Source organism: Mangifera indica, chromosome 17, assembly GCF_011075055.1.
Source record: "Mangifera indica cultivar Alphonso chromosome 17, CATAS_Mindica_2.1, whole genome shotgun sequence".
Lineage (NCBI taxonomy): Eukaryota > Viridiplantae > Streptophyta > Magnoliopsida > Sapindales > Anacardiaceae > Mangifera > Mangifera indica.
The window spans coordinates 4,633,591-4,653,337 of NC_058153.1; the positions used below are offsets into that span (position 1 = coordinate 4,633,591).

Below are 19,747 nucleotides of genomic sequence, written 5' to 3' on the forward strand. Positions count from 1 at the left end.
TTCAGGAAAAAAAAATGTTCAGGTTTATCATCAAGGGATACAATTTAAGCTTATTCAGAAAATAAAATTTTAATTATTTTATCATATAATAAGAAATTTGTATTAAGCCAAAGTACTTATTTCCACCTAAAGATTAATATTTTTTAAAATTTTCACTAATTAATTTTAAAATTTTTAAATATTTATTTATATGTTAATTTTTATCAAGAATAAAATTATTATTTAATAAAAATATTTTAAAAATTAAAAATTTGTCATATTTCTCCCCCACGTTTAAGCAATCCCCCCAAGGGCTGGACTTGAGCCAAGCCGGCTTGAGCTTGAGCTCGAGCTCGGATCGATTGAGCCCGAAACGAGCTGGACTCAGCTTGACTCAATCAAGCTCGAGCCGAGTTTGAGCTGGCTCGGATTGGCTCGGTAGATTTTTTTTTAAAATTTTTTATACAAAACGACGTCGTTTTGATCAATATATATTAAAAACAATATCGTTTTGATAATGAAAAACGAGCCAAACCGAAAATGAGTCGAATTCGAACCGAGCAGAGTCGAGCTCGAGCCAAACTCGAGCCGCCCATATATGAACCAAGCCGAGCCTCGAATCCAGCCCTAATCCCCCCCCCCCCCCTTGAGATTTGAAATTCACCATTTTTCATCTAGGGTTTCGATCTCCTCTCTCCAGCAACAATCATTTCTTCGACCATTGACGTTTTCTCTCTCGATCTCTCTATCACCCTCTCTTGACAATCTTCATTTCTAATAAAGACGAATCATCATTTTCCTTTACGAGATAAAAATTATTTATCTTTGTTTGAGATACGAAGACGATTTCGTCTTCATGTCTGACAAAAATAATGAGGAGATTGCTAGGAGAGACTAAAAGGGAGAGAAAAAGCCAACGATTAAAGAAGGGATTATCGTTGGAGAGAGGAAATCAAAACTCTAAAGGAAAATGATGATTTTTTAAACCTTAAATAAAAAATGAAGAAAAATTGTTATATTTTTAAACTTAAGAAAGAAATACGATAAATTTTTAGTTTTTTTAAATATTTTTACTAAATAATGATTTTATCTCTAATATTACCTATAAAAATTAATAAATAAATAAGTGTTTAAAATGTTCAAAATTAATAGGTAAAAGTTTAGGGTAACAATACTTGGGTGGGAATGAATCCTTTAGCCTACGTTATTATCATAAAACTTTAGTATTTTATGACTTTAGCAAGTGCATTGAAATCATTCCTCCATTATCAACCCTTTAATAAACAAAAATAAATGTTCTGATAATTCCAATTTTACAACATGGGAAATAAATATTTATAATTTATGTCATTAATTTTCATTAACTTTGCTCATATTTTGTTTCTTTGTTAACTTATGTGAATATTTCTATTTCATAAATCACTAGTTATTTATAGAATGACATGCTCGAAAATTTAGTATCGAGGAAAGAAAATTTAAATAGATAACATTAAAAAGCCACCAAACAAAGCAACAGAAGAGCTCCTCTTCAGAAATTGGGCATAAAATTGTATTAACAAAATAAAAAACTTGTGACATTGTTGTGTACTTTGGAAATAACAGTGATACACATAAGAGAAACAAAATGACCTCCCAGGAGTTCTGGAATGAGAGCTGAAATGGCCTAAAGTTTTCAGTCCTTGACATCAGTAACGCCATCTGTAGAAATCTGAAATCGAGCTTCTGCTTCAGCCAAACAAGGAGAGCTTATTACTTTACAGATGCGCTCATCACCTCTTCCCTTCCGAAGAGCAAGCCTATCATAAGTACATAATTAGTACGTTCTTGAAGAGCCCTTCTTAGTTAAGAAGTGAAATTGTGAATTTAAAAAAAAAAAAAAAAAAACACCTTGTTGTAGACGCATGTGCCATGATATTTCCACCAATAGGTTTAATCTGAGGTCCAGCAAATATGGCAGAGCCATCCACTTGTGCAACTACTTGATTAGTAATCACTACAGCAACACCAAACTACAATCACAGATAATAATGTAAAGGATATTATGATGAACAAGTTATGGGAATGCTGCAACAAGCAATTATTTTTGCAATATAAGTCTGATTCCACCTCATCTGCTAACTTCTGAAGGCTCCTCAGAAATTTTGCAAGATGCATTTGCCGCGCTGATAGTTCTCCTCTTCCAGAGAAATCTGTCCTGTAGAGAGCAGTAGCACTGTCCACTATCATAAGGGCAAACCTGCAGAATCCATTAATTAGTTAGTTTTAACCCACAACACGTATCTAGAACTCAGTTACACACACTAAGATCAAGACTTGAGAGTGTTGTGGAACTTTTGTATACACTTTGAGGTGTTCAAATCCTATATTGGTATCAATATATATCATAACTACTGATTTTACATGTTCAAAAATATGGAAGTTATCGCCCAAATTTTGGCAGAACCAACATATTGGCAATAAGGGAGCTAATAAATTTAATGTGTCAGACACAAAAGCAAAGGGTCAATATATAATCAAGGCAGATTCCCCTTCACGAAAGTCCCAAGTCACTGAAAATTTTTATGATTTCAACCTAGAAGGCAAAATAGAGGAACTCAAATATCTTCTTTATCTCGTTCACTTGACAATGTTAAGAGAAATATAGCAACAACTATACCTTGTTTCCACCATCATGGAGGCTGCTTCAAGCAAAAGCCGTGATTGATGATCAGTGTTATATGCTCTAGCATAGGCCACATTTTCCAAGACATCAGCACCATTCAAACCAAACCTGCAACATTGAACAATATTCACTGTTAATAATACATGCAATAGGGTTGAATTCAAACCGAGCTTGTTTAAAGCTTGAAAACGAGTTTGACTCAAGTAAACTTGAGCTCGAGCATAATAGTTAAATATTTTCGAGTTCAAACTCAAACTCAAGCTATAGGGATATTTGACTCACCAAGTTTGCAAGCCTGAAAAAATTTAATACAAATAGACTAAAACAATATCGTTTTGACCAATACACATCAAAATAACATCATTTTAATAATTTTTTGCTCAGCTACATTACCGAATCAAGTTCAAAACTTCGTTCGATTTAAATTCAAACCAAACTCAAGTTTAGTTCCCCTCAAACAACTTTGAAGGGAGCTCAATGAGCTCGAGCTTGGCTCGGCTCGGCTCGAATCTAGCCCTATATTACAAAGCAATAATACATCTAAAGGTAGTCACACAACACCTGTCAGCTATTTGTAAGAGTCTCTGTGGCCTGAACGTGCCCTCAGCATCAATGTACATTGCTTTCCCCTCACCACCTCCTTGATCTAACGGAAGCTGAAATATCAAAGTGCAGACATGTTCCATAATTTAATTACCCAATATGCAACAAACCAGTTATAAGAACTTTCTGTCTCTTACTCTTTAAAGCTCATCCAGGAAGTGATAAGAAAATAATTAATTGACGGGTCTACAAAATGATGGGTAGATCTCAGCTAACAAAATTAAAATCCACTTAATAAAAATTAATTTCATGCATTGTGAGAAAACAAACCCATGAAATAACATTTTCTTTGGCAAAGATTCTTCTGTTTACAAGTCTGAAATGGTTGATTTCTCTTTTTGAATTTAGTCATAATAAAAAGTGTATAAACTTATTTCACATGGCAGCAGAATGGCATGTGTCTTGATGCCAAACCAGTAAAATGAAAAAGAAAAGCACTTACTTGGCATGTGACACATAATGTGTGACATAGCTGAGTCTTTCCAGAGCGAAACTCACCATATATCTCAGTGATAGATCCTGTCTCAATTCCTCCTGTCAAAAACCAATCACAAGAGTACTGGGACTTAGAATATAGAGTATAACTTGACTCATATATTACCAACTCTCATTCGAAAATTGGTAAAAGAAATACTCAGTTTCCAAGAAGCGTTCAATGTTTAATTACAATATGTGAGCACGACCTACCTTCCAAAATTTTATCAAGCTCCCTTGATCCAGATGTTATCTGAATTATCTCAAGCCTCTGGGCATGAAGTTGGCTGGCACTGGTGAAACCCAATGGTACAAGTTTAGAAGCTGCCAGCAAGCAAACACACCAAAAATCAATTTCAAGCTGTTTCTCAAATTATGGTAAATACCATTGACAAAAATGAGAAGAATACAAAAGAGCTAGTGTGGTCAAGACATGCCAGACTCAATGATCTTGTCAACTTTTGCTTCACTGATTCCCTTGATTTGCAAAAGTTCTTTCCTTGGGGAATAAACAACAGATTCAACTGTGCAAAGACCTGCATCCTTGAGCTTCTTTATGTCAAGGGCAGCAATGCCTGATGCCTTCAGTTCAACATTAGGGAAAAAAAAAAAGAAAGCATTACCAAACATTCGTCTTGATCAATAAAGAATTTCTAACATAATATAAAAACAATCCATAAATACATTAGAGATTTCATCTTAGCATTTCAGATTGATGAAAATGCATTCAAGATACAAATTTAAGCTGTTATAGTTCATTTGAAAATTTATCCGAAGCATGCAAAAATTCATAACTTGATGAACAACTTATAGGATTAGATATAAAAATTCAAAACAAAAAGGTTATATATGTGTGTGTACGTGCCCATGTGTGTGAGTGGATATAGATATATAGCATACCAGATGCTAAAGGACCCTCCTGTAGCAAACTGGCAAAGAACCCATCTCTGGGTACACTCAGTTATCTGTTTAATTAGAAAAAATATATAGGATGATGTACTCAAATCTTGAACAACATCCAAAAATGAAATTGCTAAAAATAACACTAATGCAAAACTGATTTAATTTTTACATTCTTGGGATTCAATGTAAAATAAGTCAAACAAAACTCCTTTCCAGTGAACACAGGAAGTAAATCAAATTGGCCAAGAAAACTAACAAAGAAAACTTCTTTAAACGGAATAAAGAGGAACCCATCTAGGAAAACCTCTAGTGTCGTCAACACTCGCTAAAATTCATAATTATTAAAAGCCAAAAAAGCCCTTTTAACTATATGAAAAATTTTAGGCAAAATAATAAACACAATACCATTTCAACAAATTGATCAAGAAGTGAGATAAAGAACCCAAATTTAGCATGTTTGCAAAGAACCCATTAATTAAAAGCTCTCAGTTTTTCTCAAAACCTGATTGATTGAAGAAAACCATGGAGCTTTTTGAAGTATATAACATTGACAATGTAGTCACCTGAAGCTGTTCGACAGGGAAAGGACCGTGTTGTATCTCCTCAAGTTCCTCATTTTGCGCTAGCTTCTGATTCCTCTGCTGCTGCTCCATTACGCCTTCGGCTTCAGAAATCCCGATTGAACCGTGGAGAGAGAGGTCAAGAATGTTGGAGAATGGAGGGAAATGAAAGATGATGATTTTGGAAAGACTCTGAGCTGGGCGCCAAAACTATGATATTGGAGAATGGCCAAAGAATGGCTTAGAAGAGAAGTTTTAAAAGACCTTAATGGATCTAGACATGGATTGGACTCGGCCCAACGAGTTTTCTTTTATTGGGGTGTTATTGCAATTGCATTGAACAAATTGCATTAAAAATGGAGGTGTCAACACTGCTGTGCCAATGTTGATGTGACCCGCTATGTTGAGGGGTGGGATTGTGCCTGTGCCTGTTACAATAAGAGCCAAGCACGCTGGGCTGACCCACTAGCAGATGAAGGCTAACTTATTGCCAACAGGAGCTTGTAAAATAATTTTTTTTAATTTTATAATATATATAATTAATTGTGTTTCTCAATTATTTATTTTCGTATTTGAATTAATAAAATTTAAAATTTTACTTAAAAGATCTCACTTACAGTAGAGATAAATCATCATTATACGATAAAAAAATAACATAAATCAAGGACAATTTCCCACCCTTGTATAGCAAGGAGACTTCACCTGCACCGTTTTCGTCAGCTGGTTTGCCTATCTTAAATCAATAGCCGATGACAAGCTAGAGCAGTTACAACGTGCGCTGGTAGACCCCTTGAAAAATGGTATGAAATTAAACTTGAACAATTTTTAAGTTGAGTCAAACTAGAGTTTGTCCAAATTTGAATTCAATTCGAATCTAATCCTAAAGATAGTTAAGGCAGACTTGTAGTGCATGTAATGAATTTCTGAAATCAACTCCGACTATTATATTTGATTCCAAAGAATCCGAACATGCATGCACAGATAGATACACTGAACCATATCAAGATCAAGTTGTTGATATGATGCCGAGAGAAATTACCAAAAAAGGGCCTAAATTATAGTAAAAATTATGCAAATCAAAAGAGAAGCTTCGTAATGGACAGAAAATTACTACACAACTTGTGAAAATACTCATTTCTCTCAGTCAAAGGATTTTCCCTCACTTGATCGATCTCTGTAAAGCAGTCGTCGCACGTATCAGAATCAGTCATTGCAGCTGAAACCAACGTGTTCACCTCATCATAAAACCTAATCCTCAGCGCATGCACTGAATCTTCCAAATTCTCAACAGCATCACCATATTCTTCCTTGCATTCATTCAAACACCTCGACTCGCTTACACTTTTCGACTTGAGATCATGTATGTGGTATTTTGTTTCCTTTCCATGAGCTATGCTCAGATTCAATGCTATGCTTGCTAGGCCTCTAAGATCGGCCGTCTTGCTGAGAGGATAAGATCTTAATGATGACATGCATACTTCAACATAAATGGTGTTGTTACATGCGAAGGAAACTAAATCTTGTTGCTGATTCAGCTGCCTTGTTGATGTACCCAGAAGAACAAACGAACTCAATAAACAAAAACTGGCTATAATGTTGAGAGCCCTGGATGAAGCCATCTATATGAAATGAATTGTGTTTAAACATAAGCAAATTTTATATAATGAAAATGATTTGGTTTTTGGTTTTTATTTTGTTTTGAAATGGTATCTAATCACCTGTTTAAGCCAAGACATAAATCTCTCCACTTTTTTGGGTCATTGGCATTTAGATTCTAGCTCTTATCAATGTTTACAAGGATATGATTTAAACAGATTAAGATTTGAACATGTCAAAATGGACAAATTGGCTGAGGAAACCTAGAGACTAGCCTGCTGATTAAGCAAATATGAAAAATGGAGTAAAATATGTAAGGATAAAAAAGGCCTATGTTAGGCACTTGACAAATGGCAACCCATGCAAGAGGTGGAACACTAATAAATTTTTAATATTTTTAGCTAAATGACATTTTTACCCTTAACCCGAACAATAAATTTTAACAGAAAAGTTGATATTCGAGTTTTTGAAAGTTACCTTGTGAGAGTTTGAGATTTCACCAAACCTTGGGTTAAGTCTTTTGGCCGGAAAAAAAAAAAGCATATGTTAAGCACTTGACAAATGGCAACCCATGCAAACGGTGGAACATTAATAAATTCTTGAGTAATATTATATGTGTCATCATGTGATTAAGTGTTATTTTATCCATAATTCAAAATCATTCAATCATATAGTGATACATAGATTTTTAATATTTTTGCTAAATAACATTTTTATCCTTAACCATACATAATGGTGAATTTTAATAAAAAGTTAGTATTCGAGTTTTTGAAAGTTAACTTGTGAGAATTTGAGATTTTACCAAACCTTGGGTTAAATCTTTTTGCCAAAAAAAAAAAACATATGTTAGGCACTTGACAAACAACAACCCATGTAACAGGTGGAGCACTAATAAATTTTTGAACAATATTATATATTCACACTTTTGATTACATAATTTGATATGTAGTATCAATCATATAATTAGATATTATTTTATTTTAATTCAAAATCATTCAATTATATAATAATATATTATTAATATTACTAATTTTCACTTAAAAATATATATATATATATAGTTGTGCCATAAATTTTGTTCGGCTGTGTCTTTTTTCACTTGAACTTGTTTGTTTTTTCAGTTTTGACTCAGTCGCCTTTAGTTTCTAGTTATAAATGGAAATTATAAAATCATGATGGCATTTGTATTAGGCCAAAAGACTTATTCTCACCAAAGATTTAGACAAACTCTCAAAATTTCTTCTATTAAATTTTAAAAACTCAAACAATTACTTATAATTCAGCTTTTGTTAAAATTTTTTATTAATAATAAGGATGAAATTATCATTTAACCAGTAATATTAAAAAAATAAAATTTTATTCTATTTTCATCATTTAATTTTAAAAAATAAAAATTTTTCCTGAAACTTAAGTTTTGAAAAATTGTCTGTTCTACCCTAGGGTTTACATATATACATATATACATGTGTGTGTATGTATGTATATATATATATATGTATTTCAGGAAATGACACTCATATACTTATTCAGTACTTGTTGAATGTTTACAAAGAATATTGAGGAAAAAAATTGATATTTGTAATTATTGACACTAAGTATGTTGGGTTAATATTTCTTTGATTGTAAGAGCAGTTTAAAATGAAGCACATTCATACGGTTGGATGTCCATTAACAAAATACATATTCTATGGTGTTGCTCATATTTGCATTTGCACCAATATTAAAAGTCTACATTTACCATAATGATATTATCAAAGTAATGTATTAGCATGATTATATAAAGAGCTAGAGGTGTTCTCCTTAATCTTCCACTAGAGGGGTAATTGAGCAAGACTTTAGGTAGAGCTCAAGCTCTATCGATGAAATCTCGGTTTGTGTTTGAGATAAATTTGATTGACTTGTGCTTCATTTGAAATATCATATTTAAGCTGTTTGATTTTCAAGTTATTTATTTAAATATCAAAACTTATATATTTATCGATTATTCTTTATATTTAAAGTTTAGAAATAAAAATTTATAGATTGAAGTTTAAGATATAAAATTTTTCTACGCTTATTAATATTTTACTCGAATAAAGTCGTAAGCTCAGTGAGTTAACTATATTTTACTCGATAAGATTGTTTCTTATTTGGGATTTTTTTTTTTTTGGACTTATAAACTCGTTCGTGTGATATCTATCTCGTAATTGTTTATAACTTCTACAATTCAACATCCGCAAATTTAACTAAAGAGAAGTTTTGATCGCAAAACATCTGACAACAACAATTGAACCCAAAACTGCAACATGTAAAATCAGATCATGTATTAATTTGTTCATATTATATTTTAAACTTAGAAAGATGTATAAAAGTTACAAATGACATTAATGAATATTATTATTCTTTCATTTAAATCAATTTAATTAATTTCCTTTTCCTTTGTATATCCTATGCACATTATAAACCCCCATCAGACATTACACTGGCATCCGACAACCACTGGCTCCCCTGAATGAAAGACTCCACAGAAAATTTCACCGCCACTGCTTCTGTGATACTCGGCCGAACACCGGCCCATTTCACACGCCTATCTGTTACTGATCCAGCCCCAGAATTTTGATACTCTGCGTAAAAAATTGTGCTTGGTGGGTCGACACCATCGGTCCATTGAGCCCATCCTTTTGGGTCAATAAATCCTCCGATGTCCGACTTCATAAAAACAGTGGTGGCATAATTCTTCCAGGGCCTACCGAGGTACGTGGTGGCTGTTAGATTATCGAAGGGAGTAATCTGAGAGTGTTGGATTGATATGCCGGTGTTCTGATTTGGGTCGGTCTTACTTTGCGCGGTGATGGTGTTGAACTGGTTGGACATGGGCTGTCTGGGCTGGATGCTACAGTTTTGAAAAACAACCGCCGCGTTTCCGCAAATGAAATCTATGGTGCCGATGATTCGGGACTCGCTATAAAATTGGCGATTGGAGTGTGTGTAGAGAGTGTCCTGATGGGCTTCAAACGAGCATCTGTAGAAAACTGATTTGTCTGAGGATGAAAGCAAGGCCACTGCTTGGTGCTTTTCTGGGCCTGCTGTGTTTCTAAAGCCCATATCTCTTGCTATAAATCCCCTGCCTGCAGCAACTGTTCATTCAGGGAAAAAAAAAAACTTTGTTAATCACCGCACTAATCTTCTTCTCAATTATTACTTAAATCTAGAATTAACCCTAAAACAAAAACAGAATTTGATTAAACAATAAAACTACGTGCTAAAATAATGATGTATCATAATAACAATTTCAGTTTGATTGAAATTGATAATTTAAATTTATGACTCATTAACAAAACGATATTATTTTATCTAAATAATATATAAAACTGTTGATTCAAACTATGAATTTGTATCAAATCAAACAACGAATTGGAATCAAATCAAGTTATATTTCAAATCGAATTCAGGTTAAACCAAAATGAACACCTCCTAATTTGAGTTTAGTTAAATTTAAAAAACAATTTAAATTTTTTTCCGCAAATTCACATCTTACGAATTTAAACTAAATTAAACCAAGTCTAGCGTGTTAAAACCAAAACGGCTCGGATAGGATCAGTTCCAGCCCTAAATGTAGTTTTCACAGAAGACATGAGTGGTTACTTACTAAAAGTGGCCGTGAAGAAGGTCGGAGTCCCGTCGATTTTATTCAAGCTCCCGGAAACAATCGTCTTGTTCATTCCATCACCGTAAAACATCACATTCCAAAAATCCTTTTTGATATTCACATTCTCTTCATACAGGCCTTCCTTAACGTAAACAACAAACCTCGACTTACTCTTCTTGGGAATCAATTTTATGGCCTCATTTATGCTCTCGAAATCCCCACTTCCGTCCTTCGCCACTGTTACATCCGCTATAGGATTCTCCTCCTGGAGTAATTTTCGGTACCCTTTTCTGATCCATTCCGGAAAATCATCATTCAAATTGCCATGTTTATAATTTTCTTTAACTGTTAACAATTTCCGATTATTCGGTGTTTGCACATGATACAGAAGGATTGTCAAAATGTTTGAGGCAATCGCCAAGCTGTTGCTGGTGGCTTCAGTAGAGTTGCGGATAGCAAATTTCATGTGTTGGAGAAGAATCGTGTTGTTTGTGACTTCGTTTATGCCGTCCAAGCATGTTTCTTGATCGGTGATTGCTGTGCTCAGCCAGGTTCTGATGTCGTTGATTGTCTTTCCGGCCATCTGCCCCTCTTGCGACGAGGTAATGGAATCATTTATATGATCAATGGCGTCCTGAAATAAGAATTTACAGTCATCTAAAGCAGCTTGCACGGCCGGATCACTGGTAATATTGCTGTAAGACTCAGCGAACACGACGTCGTTAGGCAAAGATAAAAGTTTTGTCAGTTCGTTGACCGCAACTTGCATTGAGAGCTCGAACAATTTTTCCGGATTCGACCTCGAATCAGTAACGTTCGAGGAGCTCTTGAGGGATGCGATGCTGGAGAGACACGACTCAGGATACTGAGTAACATTGCACATCGCTGTGAGAGATTCCGATGAGTAGGTTCGCGGTTGAGTGCCTTTCGATTTCGTTTTTCCGGTCAATGTGCCCACCAGAGCCCCGACGGTTGTTGTGATCAAGATAACGGCGGAGATGGTGATGATGATCAAACTATTGCGGGTTCTTCTGCGATATTCTTGCTCTTGCAGCTCATCAACTTTACTGTAGCTCTTGAACGAGCTGATTGTCTCCATGGCTATCTTTTCTTTGTTGTCAGGTTGAAAACTTAAACTTTATATATACGGCCATTGATATGGAGCTTTGAGGTTATCCTGGGTCGGCCATTAATTTATAAAATTCAAATTCTATACGTTGAAATACTTTAGAGTGACAATACTAAGGAAATCGATCGCAGATCTTGAAAATACGAATCAATATATCCTAAAATGGTTAAATTTGAAAAAACGGAACTGAAATTCGAATTATATACGTTGAAATACCTTAAAGTGACGATACTCAGAAAATCGTTCGGAAATCTTGAAAATACGAATCGATATATCCTAAAATGGTGAAATTCGAAAAAACGGAACTGAAATTCGAATTCTATACGTTGAAATACCTAAAAGTGACGATATTCGGAAAATCGTTCGGAGATCTTGAAAATACGAATCGATATAACCTAAAATGGTGAAATTCAAAAAAACGGAACTGAATTTCGAATTCTATACGTTGAAATACCTTAAAGTGACGATACTCAGAAAATCGTTCGGAGATCTTGAAAATACGAATCGATATAACCTAAAATGGTGAAATTCGAAAAAACGGAACTGAATTTCGAATTCTATACGTTGAAATACCTTAAAGTGACGATACTCAGAAAATGGTTCGAAAATCTTGAAAATACGAATCGATATATCCTAAAATGGTGAAATTTGAAAAAACGGAACTGAAATTCGAATTCTATATATTGAAATACCTTAAAGTGACGATATTCAGAAAATAGTTCGGAGATCTTGAAAATACGAATTGATATACCCTAAAATGGTGAAATTCGAAAAAACGGAACTGATATTCGAATTCTATACGTTGAAATACCTAAAAGTGACGATATTCAGAAAATCATTCGGAGATCTTGAAAATACGAATTGATATACCCTAAAATGGTGAAATTCGAAAAAACGTAACTGAAATTCAAATTCTATACGTTGAAATACCTTAAAGTGACGATTCTCAGAAAATGGTTCGGGAAGCGTGAAAATATGAATTGATATATCCTAAAATGGTGAAATTCGAAAAACGAAAATAAAATTCGAATTCTATACGTTGAAATACCTAAAAGTGACGATACTCGGGAAATCGTTCGGAGATCGTGAAAATACGAATCGTATATGCTAAAATGGTGAAATTCGAAAAAACGGAACTGAAATTCGAATTCTATACGTTGAAATACCTAAAAGTGACGATACTCGGAAAATCGTTCGGAGATCGTGAAAATACGATTCGATATATCCTAAAATGGTGAAATTCTAAAAAACAGGACTAAAATTCGAATTCTATACGTTGAAATACCTATGAATTTCGCTAACGGAAAAATCATTTGAAAAATTGAAAAAAACGAATCGATATATCCTATAAACGAAAAAATCTAAATATTAAGTTTAAATAACGTCGTTACATCGTAAGTTGTGTCAAAAAGCATCAAAATTTGAAAACTCGAATTTGAAATTTGAAAAACAGATATACAAAAACCTAAAACAAAAAAAACGGATATAAAATTCGAAAGCTACACGGTTAGAAAACGTAGATAAGAAAATCTTCAATTTAACCCCTCATGAAAATTCTTTAATAAAAAAAGTCCACTGTTATATGCCAAATTTCCTAAAACCCCCTGTGCTGTAACGAAACTCATCCGGCTCCCCAAGGTTTTAAAAAACCAACTTCAGCCCCAACTAAACAAGGAAAATTCGCTGCCGTGGGAAAACTCGTGCTGCCGTGGGAAACGCCGTTCCCACGGCAGACTGCCGATTCATTTGGCAGCGATTTTCGACCCAATTTTGGTCGTTTTGACCTCCAATTTTCACATAAATCAAAGGTAAACATTGTATAACATCAAAGCCCTCAATCAATTCAACCAAAACAACCAAAAATCGAAAGATTTTAAGCAATATTCAAACGTAAACCCTAACATTTCAAAACCAAAATTCTCAATCAAATCTCAATTATTTCAGCAATAACTTGATCCAAACAATATTACGGGAGATATACTAACCTTCTTTGCCATTTGCGGTTGCCGGGAAGCTTCAAAATCGACGGAAATGAGATCGCCGTGGAATTGCCGTGGGAGGTGGAATGCTTTTGGAATTTTCGTGGAAATGAACGCAACTTGCCGTGGGAGGAAATGAAATTTTGCTGTGCTTATAAGGGGGGGCATTTTCGTAATTGCGCTTTTCCCACACCAACTTGGGAAATATCATAAAAACCCGACGTGGGATAAATAGTTCCCCGAAAACCCAATGTTTTAAAAAAGCCATTTCACACCCCCAAAAACCCATTGTCCATTTAGCTGCCGTGGGAGAAATCTCTTGCCGTGGGAAACTTCGTTCGGCCGATCCATTCGGCAGCATTTTCGGCCAATTTTTGGTCGTTTCGACCTCCGATTTTCACATAAATCAAATCTACACATTTTATAACATAAAACCCCTCAATCAATTCAACGAAAACAACCAAAAATCGAAACATTTTAAGCATTATTCAACCCGTAAACCCTAAAATTTCAAACCTAAAATTCTCAGTTAAATCTCAATAATATCAGCAATAACTTGATCCAAAGAAGATTACGGGAGATATACTAACCTTATTTGCCATTTTCGGTTGCCGGAACGAAAGAAAATCGGCGGAAATGACGCTCGCCGTGGGATTGCCGTGGGAGATGGGAAACTTTGGAATATTCTTGCCGTTGTACAGTGAAAATTAGTTAACTTTATATATGGGGGTATTTTCGTCATTTCACAAAACATGGGCATTTTTGCTTAAACCTAAATTTTTTGGGCAATTTCGCTTTGACCCCTTTAATTTTATCTATTTTTAATAATTTCCCTTATTAATATTAGACCGAGCCGTCACGGAACTTTTTACATTGATTTCTGAGAGAATAAAAATAAAAATTTAGGACCTTGCATGATGCAAAGTTAGAATTAAAAAGGATTTTGTAATTAGGTAAATCACATCTTACCCCCTCAAGGTTTGGCCAAAAACAATTTCCATCCATAGTTAGCATAAATAACATTTTCTTGTGTAAAATCAATTTTTCTTATAGAGAACAAATAGTATAAAGATAAAATAATAATTATATCATCCATTAATTTTGAAAAAATATATCAATTTTAATCAAACCCAAAATATTTTAAATATAGCAATTTAACCCTAAAAAAATTTGTTGTAGTTTGTTCAATTTTTAGGGATGCAATATCATTTCTAAAACTATTAGGGGAAAAAATATTTCAAAAAATTTTTAAAAACCCAAACTTTGTCTAAATTTCCAATAACTTTTTAAAATTTCAAGAATACCCCAAAATTTTTAAAAAATATAGTTTACCTCCCAATATACAATTATATGACGAAGACACCTATAATTTAGAGGGAAGAGAAAGAAAATGTGAGAATGAAATGAATGAGAAATAAGATCTTATATAATCTACATTTTTAAAAGATTATATTTAATTTTTGTTAATTTAAAGTTATATGATAATTTTAAAAAATAAAAACAGTATAGAAAAATAATAATTTTATTTTATCATTAAAAGAGTTTAATTTTGTGTAGAAAAATGTTTTAAGGGCAAACAGTGGGTGGGAAAATGTAATTCACTTTGTAATTAAAAATTTTCAGTGTTTTCCAACCTTACGTAGTGTGAGGTATTGACTGATTCAAGCCATGGACCATTTCTCCACTGGAAATCATTTGGTTGTAACATTATCATTATTCTAAGTTTTGTTTGAAGATGATTAAATTAAATTAATAGAAGGGTTCTTGATGAGGTAGACACTTCAGGAAGTCTAAATTGCTTCTCTTGGTCTTCGTTTTGGGAAGAAGTGCTTGTCAGATACAAAGAAGCCAAGAGGAATTGCAGTTCAATTTATCCATAAATTATATGAGGTATCCAAGACTTGGCCGGCAATAGCATTGCTTGGCTTGGATGAAAGATCGAGCGTATGTATCTAGTTAATGTTAATCCTTTGCAGAAAGTGTCCCAAATAATATAGGAGAGTAAGATAATTTAGAAAGGCTAACCATCCCACTGCGATTAACGTCTTTTAGATACCATTTCATTTAGTTTATTGAATGTAAAACTATATTACATCTATAAGTATAAAGATCGAAACTAATATTACATAAAATCAATTAAGTTGTGTTAAAGTTTAATCTACTATATTTATATACCACTTATTTATATTATTTTTATTTGATGTGAGACTGTTTTAGTCTACAACACTCTCTCTCAAGTGTAACCATCATAAACTGTTAGATTTGTAACTCATTTGTATTGTTTTTATTTTATGTGAGACTCTTTTAGTCTTCAATACCTTTTTTTAAGTGTTACTATTATAGGGTGTTAAACCCGTCATTTGGTAGATTCGTTGTCACTCGATATTTAGGATTAAGTTAGGTTGTTTAGCCCACTCATTTGGTTTTTAGGAATTGATACCATGTAGAAATATATTTGACCTTATAAGTATAAAGATTGAAACTCATATTATACAAAACTAATTCATTTGTGTTAAAATTTAATCTATTACACTTATATTATTTTTATTTGATATAAGAGTTTTTTAATCTTTAATATTGAGTCGTTAGAGGTTGTCTGAAAGATATTGAAACTTACCATTCTCGTATATTAAGTCGTGGTAATAATTTTATGAAGAAAAAAGATTTTCCATATCAACCATAATAAAGCAACAAATTCTCATTCTTAAAAATAAAAAAAAAAATTAAATTCCCTTGTCAACTTTTAACTCTAAAAAGGTCGTCAAATAATGTTATCTATTTAACTTTAATTTCTAGTTTAATTATATTATTTTATATATTTACTTTTTTTTCTTTATTATATATTTCTCTTCTCTCATCACAACTTCCTCTTCTTCTCTCTCTTTTTTTTTTTTGAATTTCTCTTATTTTAGTTCATCCGTCCTCTTCTTTATCCTCAACAAAACAAACGGTCAAACCAACCACCGCCACCAGATTGTAACACCCTTATCTTCTTATTTGTATTTCTCTTCACTCACAGGAGGTCTACATCCTTTTTATTGTACCACCAACATCACCACCGTTGCCACTACAGACCACAGGGGATTGGGTTTGTTGCTTGACCCATGCTCCCCATTTTTTAGCTTGACTCACGAGGACACAACTTACAAAATCGTGGGCCAAGTTAGGGCCTTGGGCAGGGCCATGGGGCAAGGCCTGTGAATTGGCTTAAGATGACTCATTATAAAATAATAAAAATTAAAAAGCATTAAAAAGTATATATTTTTACGGTCGGCTCACTAAGGGTTTGTAAAGGCACAGCTCAGGGGCCTTGACATGTTTGTGAGCCAATCCGACATATTAGACTTGTCAATAACGAGTTTAGACACTATCCAACTACTAAATACGATGAATTGTGTTAGAGTCAATCTGACATAACTCATTGACATCTCTAACTGCCCCCGACACCCACATGCTCATACTACAACTATAATTATTAATCAATCGCACTTTTTTATCATCACACTCATCACCACGAATCACAAACCACCCACCTACTTCTAACACAATTAATTTATTGACGAAATACTAACAAGTTGTTAACCGATAGAAATTGTCCCACTCATCTCTTTTTTTTTTTTGAACTTTTCCTAATACACTCACTGGAATGATACAATTCCCACCGGATCACATAATTTTAATGCGATTCCTCCTCGATTCCTCCTGCAACTCTTCCTTCTTATTCTTTTTCAATCTTCATCTCACCATAAAAAAATTCCTATCTTTTTCAACTCTTTCCGATGCCTCCATCAGGACGAAAATGAGTAAAACTGAAATGGTTGGAGTTTAACAATTGTAAATGTTTTTCTGAGGATTGTACATCAATTGAAAATAAAGGAAGAAAATGTACATCAATTGAAGATAAAAGAAGAAAACCATTGCGCGTTCTGCAGATTTGCTATGATTTTCTTTTTCTAAGGGAGGTAATAATGGGTGCATCAAATTGAAGTCAACGATACAAAGATTTGCTACAAAGGAATTAAATCTCAGTACCAAGATCTCAGTGCCAGTGAAAAACCATACTAAGAAAAGTCGTGAATCAAGTAATCCTTGCCTCCTTTAGCAAAACTTTCTCATTGGAGCATATAAATTCTTTCTTCAAGTTTTCCACGAAGAAAAGTTGTTTTTACATCTAGCTATTCTAGATGTAAAATTAATGTAGCACACATGGTTGAGATCACTCGTATTGCTATTAGTGGAACATCTAGAGAAAATATCTCATTAAAGTTAATGTCCTCTTTCTAAGGGCCAAAAGCCTAATTCCCACCTAAGGTTTAGTTAACTTCCAAACAATTACTTACAGGATTTCAAAAATCTAAATACCCACCCATCATTTAACTTTTATTAAAATTTTCAGTTAGTTATAAAAGTAAAACCGTTATTTTACTATTAATATTAAATTAAATTATATATCATTTTTTTCCTTTAGTTTAAAAAATTAACAATTTCCTCATACCCAAAAGTTTAAAAAGTTACTTTTTCCTTTGCTAGGGTTTACTTTCTTCCCTTTCTTCTCTGGCAACCGAACTCTAGTCAAAACCGTCTTCATCCTATCCTTCTCCTTCTATCACTGACGTGACGCTTGATGAAGCCCAACGAAGCCCTAACACGATGAAGCCTGAAGACAAAGAGTCTTCATTGAATTGGCTTCAAACAACATGAATTAGCTTCATTTTCTATTGATTCGACCTTGGACAAAGATGAATTTCACAATGAAAGTTTCGCATGGAGCTAATTTAATGAAAAATGTTGATTTGACTGCTTTGAGCTTCTTTAGATTCATTGACGGGCTTCGTCTGCCAAGGAGGGAGGCAACCAAAAGGAGGAAAATGGATGAGATGGTGGTCATCGTTGTCGCCAAAGAGAAGAAATCCTAGGGATGGGAGGGAAGCCACTTTTGAAAGTTGAGGTTGGGGTGGAATTTTCAGTTTTTAAAACTTAAGGAGAAAATAAGGTAAAGTTTTTTTTATTATAAAAAGTCAAATGATAGTTTTACCCTTAATCATAATAAAAAAATCTAACAGAAGTTGAATGATAGGTGAATATTTGAGTTTTTAAAACCCTACATGTAAGAGTTTGTATTTGCACTAAACCTTAGGTGGGAATAAGTCTTTTGGCCTCTTTTTGAGCATATCCTCTTGCCACCCATCCTGCACAATATTGTTCAAATGGGTCATTGCAGTCTTGTTTGATTTTAAAGACCCATTTATCATCGATTGCCTTTCCCCGTATGGTAGTGGAACAAGCTCCCAAGTCTTGTTTGGAGAGCTTCAATTCATTTTTGCATTGCTGCAAACCATAGAGAAGCCTGTTGTCTATATATAGCTTCATGGAAACTTGAAGGTTCTCCGTCCTCTGTTGGTAGATAGTACTTAATTTTACTCCTTATAATTGATGTACTCAGAATGCCAAACCGGTTGTCTCGTATCACGACTTCACAAGTTGATCGCCTGGCTTCTGAAGCCATTAATTGTCTCTTCTTCCTTTGATGTGGTATTATTGTTTCGTAGTTTCTCGCTTATAGAGATGACATCTCTAGTGATGATTACCTTGTGGACAGTGGGATCCCATAGGCGATAACCATTTTCTCCATCAACATAACCCAAGAGCATACGTTTCTTAGGATTTTGGATCCATTTTTTTCCTTCTTGGTCATTGTACATCATATATAAACTGGCTTACCAGTCCACAGTTCCCTCGGTGTCTTTGCCTTAATAGTCGTTGATGGAGACTAATTTATCACACAACAAGAGGTTCTGATAGCTTCTGCCCAAAATGTCTTGGGTAGACCCGCAGTCCTCGACATGGCCTTGTCCTTTCTAACAAGGTTCTATTCATTTGCTCTCCCACTCCACCATGCTGTGGAGTATATGCTACTGTAAACTGCCTCATGCGCTGGACATGATCTGAGCCAATTCGGTTTTAAAAATTGATTCATTTTGATTTAAATTCAAGTCAAATCTAAGTTATAAAATTTGATTGAATATTGAAATCGAGCCAAACTCGAGCTAGAAGATATTCAGCTCGAATCATAAATCGAATTAGTAATTTGAATTTATGACTCGATTTGGTTTAAATCAATTTGAATTAATAGTTTGAATTTATAGCTCAAATCAGTAATTTTAAATATTATTTGAGAAAAATGATATTATTATGTCAATGAACTATGAACTCGAATCACAAATTCAAACTAGA

General features: G+C 33.8%; 3 protein-coding genes across 4 annotated transcripts; all 3 read right to left on the reverse strand.

The window, feature by feature from the left end:
• Window positions 1-1,506: 1,506 nt before the first annotated feature.
• On the reverse strand, window positions 1,507-5,470 carry LOC123200309 (DNA repair protein RAD51 homolog). Of its 2 annotated transcripts, none has more exons than XM_044615455.1 (9): window positions 5,185-5,470; window positions 4,161-4,300; window positions 3,932-4,047; window positions 3,687-3,778; window positions 3,203-3,297; window positions 2,636-2,749; window positions 2,086-2,215; window positions 1,867-1,988; window positions 1,507-1,775 (listed from the first exon to the last, which is right to left on the reverse strand). In XM_044615455.1, the coding sequence occupies exons 1-9, from the start codon at window positions 5,272-5,274 to the stop codon at window positions 1,652-1,654; spliced, it is 1,023 nt and encodes a 340-aa protein (XP_044471390.1). In that variant the 5' UTR covers window positions 5,275-5,470; the 3' UTR covers window positions 1,507-1,651. The 2 variants fall into 2 exon arrangements, with proteins under 2 accessions (XP_044471390.1, XP_044471389.1); XM_044615454.1 differs by having other exon boundaries at window positions 3,932-4,042; window positions 4,156-4,300.
• A 709-nt stretch (window positions 5,471-6,179) lies between these two features.
• LOC123199893 (putative invertase inhibitor) lies at window positions 6,180-6,813 on the reverse strand. Its single transcript, XM_044614920.1, has one exon. It carries the CDS (start codon window positions 6,798-6,800, stop codon window positions 6,258-6,260), a length of 543 nt encoding a protein of 180 aa, XP_044470855.1. The 5' UTR covers window positions 6,801-6,813; the 3' UTR covers window positions 6,180-6,257.
• Window positions 6,814-9,065: 2,252 nt separating this feature from the next.
• Window positions 9,066-11,575, reverse strand: LOC123200409 (pectinesterase 3-like). Its single transcript, XM_044615572.1, has 2 exons — window positions 10,406-11,575; window positions 9,066-9,893 (listed from the first exon to the last, which is right to left on the reverse strand). Exons 1-2 carry the CDS (start codon window positions 11,502-11,504, stop codon window positions 9,214-9,216), a joined length of 1,779 nt encoding a protein of 592 aa, XP_044471507.1. The 5' UTR covers window positions 11,505-11,575; the 3' UTR covers window positions 9,066-9,213.
• Between the last annotated feature and the right edge of the window lie 8,172 nt (window positions 11,576-19,747).

Coding starts and splice junctions, on each gene's coding strand:
- LOC123200309 (XM_044615455.1), bottom strand. CDS start 5,274: ATGGAGCAGCAGCAGAGGAATCAGAAGCTAGCGCAAAATGAGGAACTT. Junction 4,048..4,160: donor AAAGTTGACAAGATCATTGA/GTCTGGCATGTC, acceptor TGTTTGCTTGCT/GGCAGCTTCTAAACTTGTAC. Junction 1,776..1,866: donor GCACATGCGTCTACAACAAG/GTGTTTTTTTTT, acceptor TACTTATGATAG/GCTTGCTCTTCGGAAGGGAA.
- LOC123199893 (XM_044614920.1), bottom strand. CDS start 6,800: ATGGCTTCATCCAGGGCTCTCAACATTATAGCCAGTTTTTGTTTATTG.
- LOC123200409 (XM_044615572.1), bottom strand. CDS start 11,504: ATGGAGACAATCAGCTCGTTCAAGAGCTACAGTAAAGTTGATGAGCTG. Junction 9,894..10,405: donor CTTCTTCACGGCCACTTTTA/GTAAGTAACCAC, acceptor CTGAATGAACAG/TTGCTGCAGGCAGGGGATTT.